Source organism: Danio rerio, chromosome 5, assembly GCF_052040795.2.
Source record: "Danio rerio strain M-AB ecotype USA chromosome 5, GRCz13ab, whole genome shotgun sequence".
NCBI lineage: Eukaryota > Metazoa > Chordata > Actinopteri > Cypriniformes > Danionidae > Danio > Danio rerio.
In genome coordinates this window covers 9,756,564-9,781,201 of record NC_141025.1, presented here as the reverse complement: position 1 = coordinate 9,781,201, position 24,638 = coordinate 9,756,564, and the positions used below count along the sequence as shown (strand labels likewise).

Here is a 24,638-nt window from a genome sequence, read left to right as displayed (position 1 = left end):
GAGCAATTTGAGAGATACAATGGTAAACAATGGTCCCAGCGTATTTCCGGGTTTACATATTTTAAATTCCTGTAGCGTCTGAGAATCCAAAAACAGCCTCTAGTTGATAATGTTATGATAGCTGTTTTAACATCAAGATATTATTGAATTGCCTCTTGTTACAGTTATGAAATAGTTTGAAAAGCAGGAAATGTTCATGGGCCAATGACATGACCACATTGAAATGGTCTAAATAACGATTAATATGACTGTTTGGTTTGAGCAACTAGTGAGTGACTGTACAAAGACTTATAAAAGGCTGCTAGTTAAAACAATATGGACAATGTTAAGGTAATGGGTTGGAAACAAATTTATACTACTACATTGTTATTATTTAGTTTTTACAAATATTAATGTTTCGAGAGACATTATGATGGATTTCTTTGCAATTTTAAGGTAGCGGGCAGCAAATGTATAATATTATTATATTTTAATATGTAATTATAAAAATTACTGGACAAATAATATTTTGAGTCAAATGTTGGGTTTATATATATATATATATATATATATATATATATATATATATATATATATATTTTTTTTTTTTTTTTTTTTTTTTTGTCTAATACAACTTATAAATGTCATTTCCCACAGTCCATAATTCCTGAATCAGAATAAAACTGATACATTCGACGTAAATCCAAAAGTACAAGATGGAAATGTTACAGTGCTCAGCATATAGGAGTACAAACTTAAATCCTTAATTTCATATTGTACTATAGGATGCGTTCCAATATTATATTTGTGCATTAGTTTGGTCAGTAATGAAGAAGTTTTTTATTTTCTAAAAGAGTGGAGGGCTTTATCAATTTGCCATTATATGTCTTTGGTCATAATAGAGTAAAAGCTTAGAGAGGGCTGGTGAACCACCTTTGTGTTTTTGCAGCTGGGAGTAGGGAAGGATAGAGAGTACAGCAACTTTGAGGGACATTAGATTGTCCTGAGGAAACACTGTTGATGGGTTTGCTCTGGACAATCATGGAATATCCAATAAAGTCTATTCTGATATTAATAACCTCCAGGAGGAGTTTGATTGACTAATCGAACGGCTGGAAACTATGACAGTACTGAAGCCAAATCTGGAGCTAATCTATTAATGGAACAGCCGGAAACTACAACAGTACTGATGCCAAATCTGGAGCTAATCTGACATGACATTAAAAAAAAAAACGTTAACACATCAAAAATTAGTATTCCAAATTTGTTGGGGACAATTTTTTTATTAAAATTTAAAACAAGAGGAAAAAAAATCAATTGTAGCTAAAATATATGAAATTTTGTAGTTTGTAAAAAAAAATTGTTGCAACATTTTGCTTGACATTTAAATGTATTATCTTTCTATTTCCATCTATAAAGATGTTTGGTGACAAAAATATTATTTTAATGAATATATCTGTTTTGTTTAAATGCACCAAAATATATTACCTTATTCACTGGGAAATGGATAAAAGATTCATTTTCAAAATGGGGTGTACTCTATTATGCTAAGCACTGTTCCTTGTTATTCAAGCCATTATGTACTAACTAGTGCGATTTAAGTAAAATAAGATACCAAGTTAACTAACTATAGTGTGTGTGGAAAGTCAAACACCTAACTGTGACTACCGGTTCTCTGAATATTCCTCTGTGACAGAATATTCTCCATTTCGGCCCCAGTAATCCACAGCTCTCGCTCTGTAAAAACCGCTCACCTCCAGACTCTCTACAGAGGGAAAAACACAGGCCGTCAATACATGCATCAATGCTTTAAGTCAAAATTAACTCAAACTCTAGGCCAGGGGTGTCCAAACTCAGTCCTTGAGGGCCGTTGTCCTGATGAGTTTAGCTCTAACTTCTACACACCAGCCAGAAAGTTTCTAGTATACCTAGAAAGTGCTTTATTTGCAGGTTCAGGTGTGTTTGATTGGGGTAGGAACTAAAATATGCAGGACACCAGCCCTTCAGGACCGAGTTTGGACACTTCTGCTCTAGGCAAAAGTATGTATACCTGGAGAGTAAGTGAAGTATGTGAAAATAGTGTCTCTGTGATTAATCCTCAGGAATGTGGACTCATCTCTGGAGAATTCCACTTCATATGTTTTTATACACCTAAAACGGCAGGCAAATTAAATCTAGCCCATTTATAAATGAATTATGTTGGTGATCTGCTGAACTTCAATAGTTCTCACTTGGTGCCGACGCAGTGATCCTTCCAGATGATCAGAACTTGTCCTTTGGTGATGCTGATGAAACGCAGCCCGTTTACCTGCGGAACAATTACTGCATTATTAAAACCAAACCACATGCTTTCACAATATCTGCATGGAAATAACCTGGAAGGCAGAGGTTTTGTAATCACACTCTTTAATTAATGTCATGCCCAGACAGACACATTAATTAGAGTAACAGTGTTTTGGGCGTTGAGTTGCAGGTCAATTCACCACACAATGTGATTTCTTCATCACACCATATTAAATTCATTAGCGGGTTCAATAATGCCTTAAAGCAGGGGTGTCAAACTCAATTCCTGGAGAGCCGCAGACCTGCTTCAACACACCTATATGTAGGTATCAAACAAGCCTAAAGCACTCATTTAGTTTGATCAGGTTAGGGTTGGAGCTAAACTGCAAAGCTGCAGCCTTCCATGAACTGAGTTTGACACTTGTGGTTTATGACAGGTCTCACTATTTAACATTTAGGGCACACTCACACTATGCTATCCGAACTGTGCCCAGGCCCGTTTCCTGGATCATTTGAGAAGTGTGAGTGCTCTGAATCAGGCCCAGGCACGGTTCAGCTCGGCCCTGGCCTGGTTGGAAGAGGTGTGCCAGAGCGCAATTCACTTGGGCTTGTAATGTGAGTGCAAATCGCGCATTACGAGACGTGACTTTTAAGGGACTGTTTCATATGTTTTTTTTAATCATTCTTATTGTTTAATGAACACATACTGTCATAGATTATTAAAGAGGTAAACCCCTCACTGCACGACAGCTGCACCTTCAGCAAACCTCCTAATACCTGCACCAGGTGGACCAGGTGTCACCACATCTCAAACAACTAAAACTTTATAACTAAAGAAATCTCCACTGTGCTGAGAGAGCGCTTCTTACTGAACAGCACATCATTGATGACGTAAGTGTGCCCAGGCCCGAATGTAATGTTGGGCTGTCGGGGGAGACGGGAAGGGGAGATAAGTGCGCTTCGGATCGATTCAAAGCACTTTAAACAATCATATAAACCATAATCAGCACTAATAAATAAATACAAAATTATTCTGGTGTACAAACACTATTTTGAAGGTTTCTATGCAAATTTTCTAAATCAACAGCAATCAATGTCAGAGGTCTGGAAGAATTGGTTGTAAAAACAACATGTTAAATCAACAATAAAAAAAAAAGAATATAAATATATTATTAAGTGCTAATAGTATATTAAAATGCATGAATAAGTGCCCAAACAACAAGCAACACTTACTTTAAGGTATTCTTACGAACAAAACAAACAGAGAGAGGACAAAAGTAGCAAAGTCATGGGTGTATGATGTTACTAGCCACACAAAGGACAGTTAAAAGAACACTCCAGCTTTTTAGGGAAAAACGGCAAAATTTTACAAGCCTAGAGTTGAACAATTGACTTCAACCATTTTTAAAACTATTCAGCCGATTTCTTGCATTGGTGGGGTCACTTTTAGCTTAGCTTAGCATAATGAGTTGAATCGGATTAGACCATTAGCATTTTAATAAAAAAAAATAATAAAAAATCCTTACATTTCTATAGCTTTTTCTAGACACTTCAAGCGCTTTACACATTGGGGGGAATCCACAAATGATGACTCGATGGCAGACATATTGCGCCAGACAGCACAACAGCTGATTGGTGAAGAGGAGATGAAGTGTGATGAAGCCAATTATGATATGGGAATAGTTAGGAGGCCATGATGGACAAATTTGGTTAAACCCCTGCTCTTTTTCGAAGGACATCCTGGGATTTATCATGACCACAGAGAGTCAACACCTCGGTTTAACGTCTAAACGAAAGACGGTGCTCAGTATAGAGTACCCTTCACTATACTGGGGCATTAGAACCCACACAGACCGCAGGTTGAGCGCCCCCTGCTGGCCTTACTAACACCACTTCCGTTAGCAACCTAGCTTTCCCATTAGGTCTCCCATCCAGGTTCTGACTAGGCGCAGCCCTGCTTAGCTTTAGTAGACTACCATGTGAGAGTTGCAGAGAGCTAGTGGCCGGCAAAAAAAAAAAAAAAAGAGTTGATCATTTCCCAATTTAAAGCTCAAGTCTTCTGTAGTTACAGGTACATTGTGCAATATTACACAAAATGCTAATGGTCAGAACCAGATAAATAAATCATTTTAAAGGAACACTCCACCTTTTTATGAAAAAGTTTTGTTTTACAATTGCAGTAGACAGTTGACTTGAACCGTATTTGAATCCATTTAGTCGATTTCTTGTATTGGCGGGGTCACTTTTAGCATAATCTTAGCATAATGAATTAAATTGGATTCAAACCTGGTTGGGCATTTCTTCAGACTGAGCACATATGTGTACGAGCAGCACTGAAGGGATGGGAAGGCTTTTCTTCAGCATCAGAGAGCCATCAGATGGGACTGGCAGAGGCCCATCAGTCTGCGGGTCCTGCAGCAAGGTGAATTTCTTTATTTTATTTACTCTGACATACAGTGTTCATGTGTTATAAAGATCGGTCCAAAGCGAGACATCACATTGTGGTGTATACATCAAATTGAAAATACATAAGTGATTTGCATACACAGGAAGCATGTTGCGTCTACTTTAATGTTTCATTTAACTTTTGTCAAATCTATAAAGATAAATAATGTAGCACTCTCATGCAGGTTTGAATGATTGTGGTATGAGGATATGATTAAAAACGATAAAGATAAAAAAAGACGTGTATTGTAGGGCTACACAGCGATCCTTAAATAGATTCTTTAATATGTCGTCAAATGATTCTTGTGCTAAATATAACTGACAAGATTTTGGTTTTATAAAATAATTACCTAGTTCTAATTTGTTTTTGATCGAGTAGGGCACACTGTAACACACACACACACACACACACACACATGAATATATATATATATATATATATACACATATATACATATATACATTTATAAACTACATTTAAAGCATACACTCACCGGCCACTTTATTAGGTATTTAAGCTTTATTTAAGCCTTTGTGGCTTAAATTCAACATGATACTGGAAATATTACTCAGACATTTGGCTCCATATTGACATGATATCATCAAGCAGTTGCTGCAGATTTGTCGGCTGCACATACATGATGTGAATCTCCCATTCCACCACATCTTAAAGGTTCTCTATTGGATTGAGACCTGGTGACTTTGGAGGCTATTTAAGTAAACGCATTGTCATGTTCAAGAAACCAGTCTGAGATGATTCACGCTTTATGACATAGTGCGTTATCCTGCTGGAAGTCACCATCAGAAGATGGGTACACTGTGGTCATAAAGGGATGGTCATGGTCAGCAGCAATACTCAGGTAGGCTGTGGCGTTGAAACAATACTCAATTGGTATTAATGGGCCCAAAGTGTGCCAAGAAAATAGGCAGGATGGATCCATGCTTTTATGTTGTCGACCGGCAAATTCTGACTCGACCATCCGAATGTCGCAGCAGAAATAGAGACTCATCAGACCAGGCAACAATTTCAACATTTCAATCTTCTATTGTCCAATTTTGGTGAGCCTGTGTGAATTGTAGCCTGTTTCCTGTTCTTAGCTGACAGGAGTGACACACGGTGTGGTCTTCTGCTGCTGTAACCCATCTGCCTCAAGGTTGGATGTGTTGTGTGTTCAGAGATGCTCTTCTGCAGACCTCAGTTGTATCGAGTGCTTATTTGAGTTACTGTTCCCTTTCTATAAGCTGGAACCAGTCTGGCCATTCTCCTCTGGCATTTGCGCCCACAGAACTGCCGCTCACTGGATATTTTCTCTTTTTCAGACCATTCTCTATAAGTCCTAGAGATGGTTGTGCGTGAAAATCCCAGTAGATCATAAGTTTCTGAAATGCTCAGACCAGCCTGTCTGGCACCAACAACCATGCCACATTCAAAGTCACTTAAATCTCCTTTCTCCCCCATTCTGATGCTCGGTCTGGACTGCAGCAGATGGTCTTGACTATGTCTACATGCCTAAATGCATTCAGTTGCTGACATGTGATTGGGAAATTTGCGTTAATGAGCAGTTGGACAGGTGTACCTAATAAATTGGCCGGTGAGTGTGTATTAAATACTTTAAAAGCACTGCACTTTTATCGTTCACTTTTAATCTTTGACCCAAATATGTGTTTAAGCTTCAAGAATGGCTCATTATAAACACCATGTTACAACCATGAGCTCATTAACACAAGTAAACTAGCAAGAAAATAGTATGTAGGTTTTTCTACACAAATTCATATTCAATACACTGCATCTGATGCCATATCCTTGTAATTATTTGTATAATTTACTAGTATTTCTGTTTTACACAAAGATTTACACCAATTATTTTTTGTGCATATGAAAACAGAAGTCTTAAAGCTACAGCAGCGAAAAAAAGCTGTTCTGTAAATGTTTACAGTCAAAAAAACTAAATTATGAGTGTTTTGTGTGCATTCAAATATGACTTACTCTTATAAAAATGATGCAAAACGCTACAATGACCTCAGTAAGTGTGTGTCATGGAGTGTGTGTGTGTGTTGTACCTCCTGATTCCGCATCTGCGTGAACTGTTGTGCAGTGGGATAGTCCGGTCTGCTCATGCTCTCCCACAGTTTAAATGGGTTTGTCACATTATTGTCCATGTAGTGCGTCACATACATCAGACCTGCACAAACACAGGACAGCAGAGAACTGTAAACACGAGCAGGTCGTTTTATCAAGGGCTGCTCAGTCGTGTTTTCTGACCCTGGCGCTGAGGTAATCCAGTGATGCGCAGACTGATGACATCATCGGAGGTGGAGGTCTGGTTGTCTCTGCTGTTATAGATCAGGACACTGCTCTGCCAGCTGTCTGCGCTGAACGGCACCTGAGGAATGTGAACGCTGGCCAACAAACCCACCGACGCATTCACATCAGACACCTCGGCCTGCACCTGAGTCTCGCCTGAGGAACAAGATGAGAATGATCCCATAATGATTGCATTAGATTTCCGTTTTCAGCATTGCAGGTTTCTGTCATATGATAGCTGCAATGTGAATGAATAAAAAATGAGTATATCACCATTCATTCATTTTCTTTTCGGTTTAGTCCCTTTATTATTCCGGGGTCACCACAGCAGAATGAACCGCCAACTTATCCAGCACGTCTTACACAGCGGATGCCCTTCCATCTTTGGGAAACAACCATACACACTCATTCACTACGGAAAATTTAGCCAACCCAATTCACCTGTACCACATGTCCTTGGACTGTGGGGGAAACCAGAGCACCTAGAGGAAACCCACACAAACGTGGTGAGAACATGCAAACTCCACACAGAAACGCCAACTCACCCAGCTGAGGCTCAAACCAGTGACCTTCTTGCTGCGAGGCGACAGCACTACCTACTACCTAAAGGCCACTGCGTTAATCTTTAAATAATTGCAATATTTTGAATATATCATATAGTGTATGGGCGCATATGGTGGCTCAGTGGTTAGCACTGTGGCCTCACAGCATGAAGATCGCTGGTTCGAGTACCAGTTGGCATTTCTGTGTGGAGTATCCATGCTCTCCCTGTGTTGGCATGGGTGTGCTCTGGGTGCTTTGGTCTACCCCACAGTCCAAACACATGCGCTACAGGTGAATTGAATTAATTAAATTTGTTGTAGTGTATGTGTGTGAATAAGTGTGTATGAATGTTTCCTAGGACTGGAAGGGCATCCGCTGGGTAAAACATATGCTGGATAAGTTGGCGGTTCATTCCGCTGTGGAAACCCCTAATGAACAAGGGACTAAGCTGAAGGAAAACTAATGATGCTGGTTAATATATCACTATATATGACAAAATAGTATTTCATTTTGAATGTGAATTATTACTTGCTTCCTTACTTTCGGCTTATATTGAATTATTTAATATATCATTAACATGATATAATTAAATCATTAATGATGTACTAAATTAGTTGATTCTATTATTTAATTTCACTAAATAAAATAGGCGACGAAGTGGCGCAGTAGGTAGTGCTGTCGCCTCACAGCAAGAAGGTCACTGGTTCGAGCCTCTGTGCTCTGAGCTTTCTGTGTGGAGTTTGCATGTTCTCCCTGCTTACGTGTGGGTTTCTTCCGGGTGCTCCGGTTTCCCCCACAGTCCAAAGACATGCGGTACAGGTGAATTGGGTAGGCTAAATTGTCCGTAGTGTATTGAGTGGGAATGGGTATGTATGGATGTTTCCCAAGATGGGTTGCGGCATTCCGCTGTGGCGACCCCGGATTAATAAAGGGACTAAGCCAAAAAGACACTTTATTAGTAGTAAAATTAGTAGTAAAAAAGTAATTCAAGCTAGATTCATTTGACTTATATTAAATAAAAAACTAAAATAGCATTATTATAACAACAAAAAATACTGATTCATTTCTCATGTTTGCATGCATTTATATCACAGTATGTTTTTTAAATGACTGTAATGCATTAGAAAAATGCAGAATTATATGACATTTTATTGTATTATATATTTAAATAGAGTTTCTAAAACTACAATATTTTTCTGTTTCAAAAATAACAACATATAACAAAAAACTACATCATATAAAATAACTTAATATGTGTATACACACAAATGATATGAATAAATATTAACTGCACTACACTAAATACAATATTTGGCTCAATCCATAAAAAAAATATTAATCATTTTATATGAATAAATTGAATAATGTTAATAATAATTTATTTTATATATTTTTTTATTTGAGTTATTATACATTTAATTACAAATTTGATGAAACCAATTTATATATTTAAGATGACTAATTTTATTTACTTTTTAAACTTTAATATCATTTACTAACACTGATGACTAATCATAATCCTTTTATATACAGTTGGAGTCAGAATTATTAGCCCCCATTGAATTTTTTTTCTTTTTAAAATATTTCCCAAATGATGTTTAACAGAGCAAGGGAATTTTCACAGTATGTCTGATAATAATTTTTGTTCTGGGGAAATTCTTATTAGTTTTATTTTAGCTAGAATAAAAAATTTAAGTTTTAAGGTCAAAATTATTAGCCCCTTTAAGCTATATAGTTTGTTACAAAAAGAACAAAACATCTTTATACAATAACTTGCCTAATTACCCTAACCTGCCTAATTGACCTAGTTAAGCCTTTAAATGTCACTTTAAGCTGTATAGAAGTGTCTTGAAAAATATCTAGTCAAATATTATTTACTGTCATCATGACAAAGATAAAACAAATCAGTTATTAGAGATGAGTTAATAAAAATATTATGTTGAGAAATGTGTTGAAAACATCTCCCCATTAAACAGAAATTGGGGGAAATACAGTGTTTGAATAGAATTAAACTTCGATTATTCTGTACCCAACAGTGCCAGCAGGCCCATGACAGTGAGGACTGGTTTTCTCAGTATCTGCACGTGTGGAGGGTTTGTGTTGTTGATCTGAAATCGTGCGGTGAGGGTGCGCTGGCTGAACGGGTGCGGATGGTAACTCAGGAAAGCGTTATCATTGCTCAGCAGAGTGTAGTTAACAGTACTGTTCCGATCGCCGATAAGCAGGTCCTGATGCTGTGAGATCACCTGAAACACACCAAAGAGACTGTAATACAACAATAGAATACTATATATATATATATATATATATATATATATATATATATATATATATATATATATATATATATATATATGCAACAGCACAATCCTCACCTTAAGCACCATGGCTGCATAGGTGACGTCTGCCCTCCAGGTGAGCGGTTTGTTCCAGCCCACCAGTGGATCCGCTTCGTCATTGTATATCGGCAGCGAGCGAAAGTCTGGAAAAAGCTGCTGGATCTCCTGCACAGTGGACACCTCCTGCTGCAGGATGGGTAATGAGCCTCCCCCGCCCTGAAACACAACATACATAGCACAATAATCACAAATACGAGTAATCTTTTGTCATTTATCAGTAAGATACAGTGTTTTAAAGTTGTAATATGTTTTCCATCTCTCTTTTTTTTTTTTGAGTGTTTTAAGATCTACCAGTCCAGGCACTGCAGGAGAATATAGCAGTTTTTGCTAAAGCCTGCCACAAAACGTATTACTTTTTTAAGGTCTATCAATGTATTGTTGTGCATGTGACTGTCAAATACAGCGGGGAAAATAGGTATTAACACGTCATGTTTTTCCCTTTGAATAATATCTATTGCGACTTCCTGATGCCTCCTATAAGTCGCTCGAGAGGCAGTGAGGGTCCTTTGAATTTGTGTCGCGCTGGTGGCTTTAGAGAGACACACTGAGCCCAAGATGTTGTAAGGAAAACTTTATGTAAACTTGAAGCATGACAAATAATATAGCAGTTTGTGAGTTGAATACCTGTTTTGTATGGAGCCGATTATTGCGTTGTAGTGATGGTTATTGCGTGTGTCGTTGCGTTGCGATGCCGTTTGCGATGCCGTTTTGCGGTCAACAAAACATACGGCTACCCCACTCTCCTTCTCTCCTCCAAACACCTGTGTGATTGTGCATGCGCTTTATATGTTTAAGCAGGTGCCAGTTATGCCCACGTGACCAAAACATAAAACGTCACTGTGAAACCCAAACCAATCAGTATACAAATAAACATTATAATTAAATGAAAAGTAATATGGCTCCTATATTATCTTTACAGGAGCTGTTGGCATGGAATTTAACCAAATTTTTGTAAAAACTCAAACAATACAAACATAAAAATAAACCAAAACAATCTGAAAAATCTGAGAAAGTGCTGAACTACTGAAACATGTTTGGTAATGGCAGCTTAAAGACGCCTCTCATGTGGAGAATGCCTCTCATGCATTGCTCAGGTGTAAGTTTTTGTGTCAAAGTGAGAGTGTCAGTGATTTTGACAGAGTTTCAAAATCTTAATGGTTCTGTGGGTCTCTTCTATCAAATCTAATCTCAAATTTGTATTTTCTATTGAATTTGAGTCAGGTGGTTGGCTGGGTCATTCTACAGCTTGATTTTCTTTCTCTGAAAGCATTTGAGAGTTTCCTTGGCTGTATTTTGGATCATCGTCTTGCTGAAATGTCCACCCTGTGTTCATCTTCATCCTCCGGATAATCAAGGCTCGACATTAACTTTTTTGATCAACAGCCACTATGGCTAGTCATTTTTCAATATTTTCACTAGCCACAATTTTGTTGTTGGGGAAATCTGTTTTTATGCATTAATTGACTTTTGCATGCTAAAATGACTTAATTTAGATATTGTGATATGTCCACATGACTTCATTTTACTGTTTTGTGTGTTGTGTGTGACTTTGCTCAATGCGCATAAACAAAGCGGTAATGGTTTCATGTTGTTGTAACACATTTTCCTCTGGCTACACTGAGAAAAAAATTCTTAGCCACAAATTTTAAATAGCTTAAAAAATTCAAAAACTAGCAAGATATAGCAATGCTTTCCTTAAAAACAAACAATTGACATTTAAAAAAAAACCTGTCATGTGTCTAAAACTGTGCACTATAGTCTGTCCAGGCTAAAGGTCTCAGATCATCAGTTCACCACATAAATAAGAAGTTAATCTCATATTAAAGCAATGTTACTGTAAAAAAAATATAATATAGGCATATTAACAATCGTGATCGCAAAGTGAAGAGCGAGGGGAGTGGGGGTCTGGGGGTTCATCAAAAAGTGAACGGGCACTAAAAAGGCAAGAGAAAATTTGAGGCATGTGCACTGCAAAGCCCTACCGTTGTGTATAACGATGGTTTGTTCTGTAGACTATTGGAAAAATATATAGCTTAAAGACGGTAATAATTTTGTCCCTGAAATGGTTTGTAAAAAATTTAAAAATGCTTTTATTCTAGTCAACATAAAACAAATAAGACTTTCTCCAGAAGAAAAAATATTATCAGACATACTGTAAAAATTTCCTTGCTCTGTTAAACATAATTTGGGAAATATTTAACAAAGAAAAAAAAAATCAAGGGGGGCTAATAATTCTGACTTCAACTGTATGTATTTCTTTGTTACCAACATCTGGTAAAAATTTCCAGTCAAAGGCACCTAAAATGTTTTCTGAGGAAAATGGTGAAGTGTTTAATACTTATTTCCCAACTGAAATTAAAACTAATTAAAAAAATAAATGTACCTTCTTGTGTAGTGCAATGTAGTCGAGCCGTACGCCGCTCTCTCCGGTGAAGTAGTTTGTGCCATTGTAACAGTGTTTCAGCATCTCCCAGCAGTACGGGGAGCGTGGCTGTGAGTGACAGGAGTCTCCCGGACCCCCAAATTTCAACAGAGGACTCGCTGCACGAAGGCCCTCAGAACAGGCATCATAATAGTTCAGAAACCCTGGAGCCGGAAAAAAATAATCCTGACAATGAAGCCGGTATTCTGTCCTCAGCAGAACCACTAATTCTTCCATGTGGCAGCATTAAATTAAACCTGACAGACACTTTCTTGTTTGTAAACACCACAAAAAAAGCTCAATTTCAGTGTTTGAGGACAGCATGTGCAGAGATGCCAAACAAAAACAGCTCTCGGGACACAGATGCTGCTATAATTACTTAAAATATGTTCTTTAGTATAACACAAAAAAAGTTTTTAGCTGAAACTGTGGTCTACTGTAGTGAATAAAGTACAAGACAATACTTACCAGCACTTTTAGAGTAAGAAAAAAAACACAATAATGTGTTTTACTGTTAAATAGATTGTATTAGTTAGTTTTATTAGATATTAATCATTCATTCATTCATTTTCTTTTCGGCTTAGTCCCTTTATTAATCTGGGGTCCCCACAGCGGAATGAATCGCCAACTTATCCAGAAGGTTTTTACGCAGCGAATGCCCTTCCAGCTGCAACCCATCACTGGGAAAATTAGATATTATTAGTATTATTATTTTTTTTTTTTAACTATTTATTGTTATTATTATTAGTGTTATTTTTATTACTTTTTAAATGATTCAATATGATTATTATTATTAGTGATATTTTATTATTATTATTATTATTATTACTGGTGTTATTTTTATTATTTTATTTAAAATATTCACTATGATTATTATTAGCATTATTTTATTATTATAATTGAATTTTTTATTATTATTCATTATTATTCATCAATATTATTAGTGATATTTTTATTATTATTATTTTATTTATTATTATTGTGTTAGTAGTTCTATTTTTATAATTATGAGTTCACTATTTGAGTTATTATGTATTATTATTATTGGTGTTTCTTTTAATATAATATTTTTTTGCTATTTTGGTTGTTTATTTATCCTACAGAAGAGTTGGTTTATTTGTTTTTATTTGTTTAGAAACGGTGGTCTTTGATAGGTCATAAAGTACAAGTCAATGGTTACCAGCACTTCAAAATAACAAAAAACGCAAGTGTGTCTATTTTACTGTTATAAAAATACACATTTTTGTCAAAAAAAAAAAAATAGTACCAGTATTATTATTATTTGATTGAATTATTTATTATTATTAGTGTTATTTTTTTATTATTTAATATGATTATAATTAGTGTTATTTTATTTTATTATCATAATTACTATTGTTATTATTATATTTATTATTAAGATTATTAGTTCATTATTTTAATTATTTATTAATTATTATTATTTTAATTATTTATTAATTATTATTATTGGTGTTGTTTTTATTTATTTATTGCTATTTTGGTTGTTTATTTATCCTACAGAAGAATTGGTTTATTTGTTTTTATTTGTTTAGAAACGGTGGTCTTCGGTAGGTCATAAAGTACAAGTCAATAGTTACAAGCACTTCGAGAAAAACAAAAAATGCAATTATGTCTGTTTTACTGTTATAAAAATACACATTTTTGTCAACAAAAAATAGTACCAGTATTATTATTATTTGATTTTATTAATTATTTATTATTATTATTTTATTATTCATTCATTCATTTTCCTTTGGCTTAGTCTCTTTATTAATCAGTGGTCGCCACAGCGGAATGAACCGCCAACTTATCCAGCATATGTTTTACATAGCGGATACCCGTCCAGCTGCACCCCATTACTGAGAAACACCCATACACACTCATTCACTACAGCCAATTTAGTTTACTCAATTCACCTATAGCACTGGGCTGTGGAGTAAACCAGAGCACCCGTAGAAAACCCACGAATTAAATTGAGCAACAAATCGCTATATTAATTTGACTAGTCTGAAGAAACATGTGAAACTGAAGACTATTGTAAATTTAGCTTGACTTCACAGGAATAAACAGCATTTTACAATATACTAAAAATATATAAATTAATAAATACATCATTAAAAAAAACGCAGACTTTGTGAACAAAGCAGTGCTAGACAGCTCAAAGAGGCTACTTTTATTTAACTTCATATTTTCCAAATGTAAAGACATGGACTCCGGTTCAGTTTGGTGCACATGAATCATTCCTCCTCTCTACATGGTACAATAAAAATGCAGACACCACACAAATACAGATGCTATTACAGGGTCTGAGGTTAGGTTACCCACATGACACACAGGCCCATGGACTCTCAAGACATTTCTTTTTAATTTGACAACTATTATTAACTTGACACAACAACAACAAAAAACACTGCACTCATCATGATGAGTCAAAGAAAAGAGGCATATTGTTATAATGATTCCTGTCAGGATACAAATAAAATGAAATGTTGCTAATGCTGACAGGCTTTTGGCACAGTCAATGGAAAGTTCTAGCAGATTGTGTCCGACAGACAGACTGATTGACAGAAAATGTGATGCCATAATAAGCCTACCTTGAATTGACACAGTGATGTTGTCAAAATCATGATTGTTCGGTTCATTCCACGTCTCAAAGTTCCACTGAGAAACAAAGCCCAGGCCGTATTTCCCTGTTTACAAACACAACAGCAAAAACAAAATGTCTAGAGCTTTGTGGTTAAAGGCCAGGCCTATATTAAATAAGAGATTAACGTCATTCATAACTCATCACTGCTCTGAGACTCACAGATGTATCGTTTGGCGATCAGATAGACCAAATTTCTCCATTCAGCAACTTGTTGCTTATCTTCAAAGTTGCTGAAGGTGTTGGAGACGCTGCCCATCAGTTCAAAGCCTTTATTAACACACAGGCAGAATTAATAAGCATTTGACTATTTCAAAAACATCTGAAGAACAATGTTTAAAATCTTAGAGCTACTCATGCCGGGTGCACCCTAACAAAAGACTTTGGGCTCTATTTTGACGCATTCAGGAAGTTTCAGAATCCACTTTTGCTAATATAAGGATGGAAAAATCTGCTTTGCGCCGTGGCGCATGATCTAAAATGGTTGAGTTTATTTTCTTAACGAGTTATAGTTGTGTTTTGAGAATAAACCAATCAGAGTCTCCCATTCTCTTTAAGAGCCAGTTGCGTCGAGCCTTAGCGCATTTGCTATTTACATGACATAAAGTAAGTGTAAATGGGAAAAACTGAGCATTTCACTAGCAAGAAAACAGTTAAACAGAGCATCTGCAGCGCAAGAATGAGAGATAAACCTCCTCATTATCTACTTTCACTTTCGCTCTCGTGGATAGGGAAACCTTTACGCACAGACATCCATTAGCCTATACATAATTAAATTTGTTTGTTAAGCGCAAATATTTGTTTCAAAACTATTTCTAAATTCAGTTCTAATTTCCAGCAAACGAATAAATGAACAATAATAACGAAATGTGTAAAATAAAATAAAATAATATGGTATGTAATATTTTAATTCTTTATATTTATATCCTATATATATATATATATATATATATATATATATATATATATATATATATATATATATATATATATATATATATATATATATATATTCTCATTATATATAATATATATCCTTAATATTTTAATTTAGGCGTATTGCTCTACATCTTGTGTGTTAAGCAGTGTGTAAGCGAGGCGCAAAACTAATGTGCTCTGAGCTGGACTTTAGATCGGCTTTGTTTTGGTCTATTGAAAAATCTATTATGTAGTTTCTCAAAATAGCAACGTGCCATTAATACAGCTCAAAACGCCTTCCTTTTTAGACCAGAACACCTATGGGCGCACATATGAGCGCAAATGCATTTGCTATTTAAACAGAGTAGCGCAAAACATCAAAACCACTCGTGTGCCAAGCTGAAACTAGAAAAAAAATGGCTGTATGATATGTAGGGCCCATTGTTCGTTTTTGTGGTTATAGGTGATTCGACACTATTTACATAAGCCACTTATACACACAAGAAAAGAGGGGAAGTGTTTTATTATTATTGAAAGAGTGTTTCGATGGTTTCTACGGGTGGTTCACTCACCTGTGTTAAGCACACTTCATAAGTGTACAATGTTTTTTTTTTAAGAGATATGGGGTGATATGGGTGCAAATGTCGATTATAATGTCAGAGAGATGAGAGAGGTTTCTACAGGTGGTTTGTCAAGCCCACTCACCTGTGTGAAGCACACTCAGAATTGCGTAATGTTAAATAATATTCAGAACTCCCAAATAATCAGGAACTACTCAAATAATCTAGACATTAATTATAGGATTCTCCAAGGCAGTGCCGGCTCTAGGCATAGTCAATGGCCGGCTTTAGGCCTACCCAATCAAAAAGAAAGTAGTAGACAAATACGTTTTTATTTTCTTTTGTACGATTTGTGATTTTATAAAATCAGTAAGGCGAGCTCTGTGTTGAAAAAGGGGCATTGAAAGCTCTGACCAATCATAACGAAACACCGAACAATTTGATTGGCTGTGAGTAATAGCACGCTCTGCACGCGTGAGGCGAGGCTGCTTGGCTTCAGTCTGTTACAGCCATAGATTACATCGAGTCACGCAATTCATAAATTCTTTGCTTTCAATTGCAATGCATGAACATTTTGTGCCTTTAAAAAGCCTGTTAGGCTCCAACAACAGTGAAGATAAAGTGGCCCAGGAGTGTTGCTAGATCCTATTCTGAGGCATATGCCCCGGTAAAATCTTGGCAGTGCACCAGTAAATATTTTGAGATACGATTTACATTATATGCCAGTGTATTCATACAGAGCCGTAATCCCAGAATAACCACGTTTTTCTCTATGTACAACCCAACCAACGCTGATAAAATCGATGTAGTTTAATCAAAAGCAAACTTACACATGCGCACAGAAAAGTATAATGCGCAGAAGCTCTTGCACAGCTTCTGCTTTACGCTGACGCGCTTCTCTCCCAGGGTGAATTTCCATTGTTAACATGCATGGCAAAAAAAAAGTGCTGCTCATCCAGTGTTTCATACAGGTGTCGGCACACAGTGAGTTTTGTAAGTCGACAAAACTAAAGTTAAAATAATATGATGATGATCTTAATTAGACTAAGCATGGCTATGGAGCAGAAAGGAGGCATGATGAGTCAGGGAGGTAAGACTAAAAGTTCTCCGTGAGTCAGATAACAGATAATTCTATAAAATATACCAGTTTTTTTGTATTCTATATTATTCTATAGAAATTCCTGCAAAAGATTTCATAAATAGTCTTAGCATATCACTCCAGTTGTGTCTTTACATTGTTTTTCAGTTACATTTAGAACTGATTTCTGTGATTAATTTAGAATATTATTTGTATAATAAGAATAATAATATCAATAATAATAATACTTGTATTTATTTAAAATAAATATAAATATATGGTTTTAAATATTTATTTATAATAAATATTATAAATAAGTGGGAGTGGGGGGGCGTTTGAGGAGGGGCTATGGTCCTGGTCCTCAATGCAAAAGACAGTGATGATATCAGAATACAACTATGCATAATTCTGAATTTCCTTTATCAAAATATTACCTGAATATAATTCTTTTACACAAACTTTATTCTATCTTTAAAACAATTAGAATATTGCTTGATTTCCCAGAGATGCGTTGTGGCTGGAGGGGCATCCGCTGTGTAAAAACGTGCTGGATAAGTTGGCTTGGTTCACTTCACTATGGCAACCCCGGATTAATAAAGGGACTAAGCCGACAAGAAAATGAATGAATGAATGAATAATATTGCTTGAATTTGTGGACGACTTAGTCTAGTAATCATCCATTCTGCATGTTGACTGGATTTCAAAATAACTCTTCATTGAAACCATCTTTGTGCTTATATTGATTTAATATAATATGCATCTCCAATCAAGAACATTATTACCTCAATATTTTTGCTATTCCGTCTCCTAGCCCCACCCCCAAAAATTGCCCACCGGGGATTTCTGACAGCCCTCCCTTCTGTGGTTGTTAATAACCGGGCCGGCTCCAAGGTGCAAAATTTGTCTCAAAATCAGCTTGATTATCTTCTAGTGTGTGTCCAGCATGGACTATATTAATGAACTAATGTAGGGACTAGTGAATAAGGGTGTGGTGAGATTTGAGACACTGCATCATTTCTTGAAAAACAAAGCATAGATCAGTTACATTTATTTTCTGTATTTTATCTGGAAATTGGTTGTTATTATTTAAAAAGTTTTCACTGTAGATTGTACACATGATTACTGGTAAAAATCACAGCAAGTTTTTACAGTGTAGTCAACAAATAAAAAGTGAATTCAGCACAACACAAAAACTGTTTGTTGCTTTGCATACCTGGCTGCAGTCCATTCTGCCACAGAAGGTCAATCAGCTGGTCTAGGTGAGTGAAGTTGTAGTGATATTCTCCACCATAAACCCTATGTGAAAGTCAGAGACAAAATATCTATACCAGAACAATTATAACAGTGATGCATGGAGAATCGGCAGAAACTAGATGTATATAATAAAAATAATGCATTTATTTGTGTGTGTGTGTGTGTGTGTGTGTATATATATATATATATATATATATATATATATATATATATATATATATACACACACACACACACACACATACACAGTTGAAGTCAGAATTATTAGCCCCCTTTGATTTTTAATTTCTTTTTTTAAATATTTCTTAAATGATGTTTAACAGAGCAAGGAAATTTTCACAGTATGTCTGATAATATTTTTTCTTCTGGAAAAAATCTTACTTGGTTTATTTCGGCAACAATAAAAGCAGTTTATAATTTTTAAAAGACATTTTAAGGACAAAATTATTAGCCCCTTTAAGCAATATTTTTTCCTGATAGTCTACAGAACAAACCATCATTATACAATAACTTGCCTAATTACCCTAACCTGCCTAGTTAACCTTATTAACCTAGTTAAGCCTTTAAATGTCACTTTAAGCTGTATTGAAGTGTCGTGAAAAATATCTAGTAAAATATTATTTACTGTGATCAAGGAAAAGATAAAATAAATCTGTTAATAGAGATAAGTTATTAAAACTATTATGATTAGAAATGTGTTGAAGAAATCTTCTCTCCGTTAAACAGAAATTGGGGGAAAAAAATAAACAGGGGTGCTAATAATTCTGACTATATATATATATATATATATATATATATATATATATATATATATATATATATATATATATATATATATATATCATATACCAGTTAAAATTTAATATATCAGTTACAATTTTACAGGTACACTACAGACCAAAGGTTTGGAAACACACCTTCTCATTCAAAGAGTTCTCTTTATGTTCATGACTATGAAAATTGTAGATTCACTGAAGGCATCAAAACTATGATTGAACACATGTTGAATTATATACATAACAAAAAAGTGTGAAACAACTGAAAATGTCATATTCTAGGTTCTTCAAAGTAGCCAGCTTTTGCTTTGATTGCTGCTTTGCACACTCTTGGCATTCTCTATATGAGCTTCAAGAGGTAGTCACATGAAATGGTCTACACTTCACAGGTGTGCTCTGTCAGGTTTAATAATGGTCTGTACTGTGTGTATCGGGTTTAGATTTTATGCATCTATGCATGTACATGAGCTTGTTTTCTGAGGGGTCTTAAATGCACAAATGTAAATGTAATCAACCATTGAAATGAAGCTTACTATTTAATTGTCAATATACCAAGCTACTTATTAGCAAATACCTTTATATAAATATTTTTATTTCCTTAATAACTTTATATAAATACTTTCAGGATACATATTTCTCTTGTTTACTTTGTTTTCCAATTATTTAAATGTCTTTCTGTCCCCTTGTGTTGATATGTATCTGTACCCTGAGCTCCTGTACCAGCCCAGAACCACGAAAAAAAAACATATCCTTGCATGTTTGCACAGACTTAGCAAGCAAAGATGAGCCTATAACGGCACTTCACGGGACCTTTATTTTCTATGTATTCATATATTATATGCCACATATATTTTATATTCTAGCAAGTATGTAAAATGTATAACATTTTATTCATTCAAATTTAGAATCAGTCTGGTGTAACTGACCGTGCAGACACCAGCTCCAGCATCCAGTGTATTCGCACCTGCTGGATTCCTCTGTGTGGCACTGAGCCGATCAAGGCCAGATTCATCTGCTGGTCTGGACTGAGATCATACAGGTGTGCATCCGTGTGCGGCTGCGGAGGACTGCAAAACAGGACACAAACATGAGCAGATTTAACAGGTAATGCTGTTTGTTAGTCACCCAAAAAACACTCTCCAGTAGTTCTAAATATTTATGAGTTTCTTTATAAGAACCCAAAAGAAGATATTTTGAAGAATGTTGGAAACTGGTTACCATTGACATGCATAGTAGGAAAAACAAATGCCTGCTCCCTTTCAGCATTTTTCAAAATATCTACTTTTGTGCTTAACAGAAGAAAAAAAAAACTCAAACAGGTAAAAGATAAAGGAGTAAATGATGAAAATATTTATTTTTGGGTGAACTATTCTTTTGAACTAGGTAACTTTATCCTATTTCCCAGAGATGGGTTGCGGCTGGAAGGGCATCCGCTGCGCAAAAACTTGCTGGATAAGTTGGTGGTTCATTCCACTGTGGCGACCCCGGATTAATAAAGGGACTAAGCCGACAAGAAAATGAATGAATGAATGAACTTCATCCTAGTATCTCCTATAGTACTGTGTGCTTTTGGAATACACGCGTAAACAATGTGATATTTCAGTACATAATCATTGTTAGGATCATCCTACAATTGCAGTAATAAAAGTTTATTAAACAGTCATGAAATCCACCAACCAAATTTGAGATTTTAAGATGTAAATATTGATTAGGCATTGCTAAAAACGGTAATATGAATCATAAAAGTTATTTGACAATTGAAAGTTGTTGTTTTTTTTTATTTACTTTTTCCTAAGCAGTTTTGTTCTTTTTATTTGAATAGGTAAGCTGATGAACGTCACGTAACATGAGGTCACTGTGAGGTATCAGTGTCATTTCACCACAACACTGTAATGTCGCTTTAAAAAGTTTGTGTGAAAGATTATTTAGGTGGTTTCTATGAAAATTAATAGTGCCATCTAAGAACATCAAGATAGAGGACATTTAAAATTTGATCAAAAACACTTGAAGAAAAATCAAGGTAAAGATTGCTTGATAAGGAAATACATTTATTCTACTTCATTTCCAAACATGTTGTACCTTCAAAGATGTTATTAAAAACCAAACAAATTTCAGATAAATAAGAGAGTTTTGTATACATGAAAGGCTTGTATCAATTCAAAGCTAATCGGTGAAGCTATTTTTCATTTTATCACAATAAACTGTTGAAATGTCATTTCCACCACCACACACATTTTAAAGAAACATTTAAAAAGTTCTTGTGACACATTAAAAGTGTATTCACAATGTATATGTTCATGCTCTATTTAATATACAAATTCAGTTCATTTATTTTCTAATAAGCTCTTTCCCAAATTAATATTAAACTGTCGAGTGTGACAGGTGTACAATTCAGCATACAGCTAATTTATTTCATTGACAAATGAATAATTATTATATATATTGTGGAAAGATTGGTTAAACTAGATACAAAAATGATCTTAGACAATGTTTGACTGCCATAATTTATTTGATATTTAATAAAAGCTGTATATTGAGATGAATTGACATTTGTTCAGTTCACGATGGAAAGATGTTTCTCTTTTAATCTAAGTCTGTCCTCTTACAGATCTCAAAATTAGACAAACTGTTTAAACTTATGAGGCTGTTACGTTAATTTTGAACAAGTAAAAAAACTCAACTTCACATGGCTAATAGTGAGCGCCCGTAGATGAAGAATGTTACACATTACACATCTTACCAGAATCCAGTGCTTCTCCAAAAGTGCTCCAATTTTCGTAGTGGTTTGTCAACATTCACTCGAACCTCCACAGATGAAGAAATTACAGACTGCTGCTGTTTTATCATCAGGACTGTCATAAATACGGTCCATGTCAATGAACGGAGTTTACATTTGCACATGCTGCCGACGTCACTTATAAACAATCAATATACATGTCTTACAGATAAAATAATAAGGCTTTCGAGGTCCGGAAATCGCATTTGGAAACATTAAACGTATTTTCACTAACTTCTGTTCTCATGTAAAGCATCTATTCAGCTTTCTTCGGAAAGTTGGTGCACTGACGTCATCGACTGGCGACTTGTGGTTATCGCAGCTGAGCTGAATGATGTCGCAGCCTGCTGGTCTAAACATGAAAATTACTCTTTTCTCAAGCACATTATTCATTTTTATTCCTTTATTTTTTAGTTGTTTAATGCTAGTACTGCTTTTCTTTTTTTTTTCTTTTTTACTAAATGCAGACTCGAGTCATAGGTACACGGTTGTCAAATAAACCTTTCCCAGCTGAAAAAAACAGCATAGGCTGGTTGACCAGCCTGGTTTTAGAGGGGTTTTGGCCATTTCCAGGCTGGTTTCTAGCCTGGTCTTAGCTGGGAGATGACCAGCTAAAACCAGCTTGACCAGCCTAACCAGGCTGGAGCCCAGCTAAAACCAGCTTTGTCCATCTTAAACCAGGCTGGTCAAGCTGGTCATTTTCCAGCCTGACCAGCTAAGACCAGGCTGGAAACCAGCCTGGAAATGGCCAAACCCCCTCTAAAACCAAGCTGGTCAACCAGCCAACCAGCCTATGCTGTTTTTTTCAGCTGGGAAAGCCTAGGCTGGTTTAAGCTGGATTTTTTAGCAGGGTTATTACATGTTTTTAGCCTATATTCATTATATATATAATAAGTTTATCTGACAACAGTGTCATAATGTTTTATATAAAGAATATAAATTAATTATAATTAATATTTAAAAGTACAATATTAGGGTGTGTGTGTGCATGTGATTGAGAGTGTATGGGTGTTTCCCAGTTCTGGATTGCATGGCATCTGCTGTGTAAAACATATGCTGGAATAGTTAGCAGTTCATTCTGCTGTGGCGACCCCAGATTAATAAAGGGACTACGCTTAAAATAAAATGAATGAATTAATGAATGTACAAAATTAGGGTGGCAAGGTGGCTCAGTGATTAGCACTGTCACCTCACAGGAAGAAGATTGCTGGTTCGAGTCCCGGCTGGGTCAGTTGGCATTTCTGTGTGGAATTTGCATGTTGTCTCCCCATGTTCGGATGAGTTTCCTCCGGATGCTCCGGTTTTCCCCACAAGTCTAAAAACATGCGGTACAGGTGAATTGGATAGGCTAAATTGTCCGTAGTGAATGAGTGTGAATGAGTATGAATGGATGTTTCCCAGTAAAGGGTTGGAGCTAGAGGGGCATCCGCTGCGAAAAATACATGGTGGATAAGTTGGCGGTTCATTCCACTGTGGCTACCCAAGAGTAATAAAAGGACTAAGCCGAAAAAAAAATGAACGAAGGAATAAAATTGGCCGTAGTGTATGAGTGTTTGTGAATACGAGTGTATGGGTGTTTTCCAATACTGGCTTGCGGCTAGAAGGGCATCTGCAGGGTAAAACATTTGCTAGAATAGTTGTCGATTCATTCCACGGTGGCAAGCTCTGAAATAGAGACTAAGCCGTAGAAAAATGAATGAATGAATGTACAAAATTATCCAAAAAATTACTTAAAAAAACTAAATTAAATAAATTCAAATAAATAAATAAAAAAACTTTTTTGATTAGAATAAATGAATGGGGGGGGGGGAAAGCAAAGCAAAAAACAAATTAATAAGAACACAAATATTTTCTAAATATTCATTTAAATAGGTTGTTTATACAGGAAATTGTGATATTATCTGTTTTATGCACAAGTAAAACATATTATGCATAATTAAAACATAATTTTAGGATGTAAAAAAGGGATTTCAAAGACTTTTAAATTAATTTAATTTCATTTTTATTGAGTTTTATATTGGCAAACATTACATGGAGAGGCCAGGCTGAAATATTTATATACTGCAGCACATTTCATGCAAAGTGCACAACAGAAAATGAAACAGAAAATGACATAGATTTAAAAGATTTGTTGATACAATTGAACTAAATGAAAAAATACAAAATAATACTTGCATAAATGCTGATAAAAGACCATAAAGGTGTTAGGAAGAACCAAACCTGGGGTTTTCACAGTGAGGCCACTTTATTTGCACC

At 35.5% G+C, this 24,638-nt stretch overlaps 2 protein-coding genes across 3 annotated transcripts in view; both read right to left on the bottom strand.

The window, feature by feature from the left end:
- Positions 1 to 24,638, bottom strand: part of LOC147843842 (uncharacterized) — a 321,661-nt gene that overhangs the window by 10,290 nt on the left and 286,733 nt on the right. The gene's annotated exons all lie outside the window — the stretch shown is intronic.
- On the bottom strand, positions 576 to 22,673 carry idua (alpha-L-iduronidase). 2 transcript variants are annotated; one of them, XM_087253201.2, is made up of 14 exons: positions 22,347 to 22,673; positions 20,533 to 20,673; positions 18,790 to 18,872; positions 15,183 to 15,290; positions 14,971 to 15,066; positions 12,338 to 12,540; positions 9,931 to 10,110; positions 9,585 to 9,801; positions 6,971 to 7,168; positions 6,769 to 6,890; positions 4,549 to 4,674; positions 2,211 to 2,287; positions 2,030 to 2,130; positions 576 to 1,744 (listed from the first exon to the last, which is right to left on the bottom strand). In XM_087253201.2, exons 1-14 carry the CDS (start codon positions 22,505 to 22,507, stop codon positions 1,644 to 1,646), a joined length of 1,914 nt encoding a protein of 637 aa, XP_087109327.1. In that variant the 5' UTR covers positions 22,508 to 22,673; the 3' UTR covers positions 576 to 1,643. The 2 variants fall into 2 exon arrangements, with proteins under 2 accessions (XP_087109327.1, XP_087109328.1); XM_087253202.2 differs by lacking the exons at positions 2,030 to 2,130; positions 2,211 to 2,287; positions 4,549 to 4,674 and having other exon boundaries at positions 576 to 1,831; positions 6,728 to 6,890.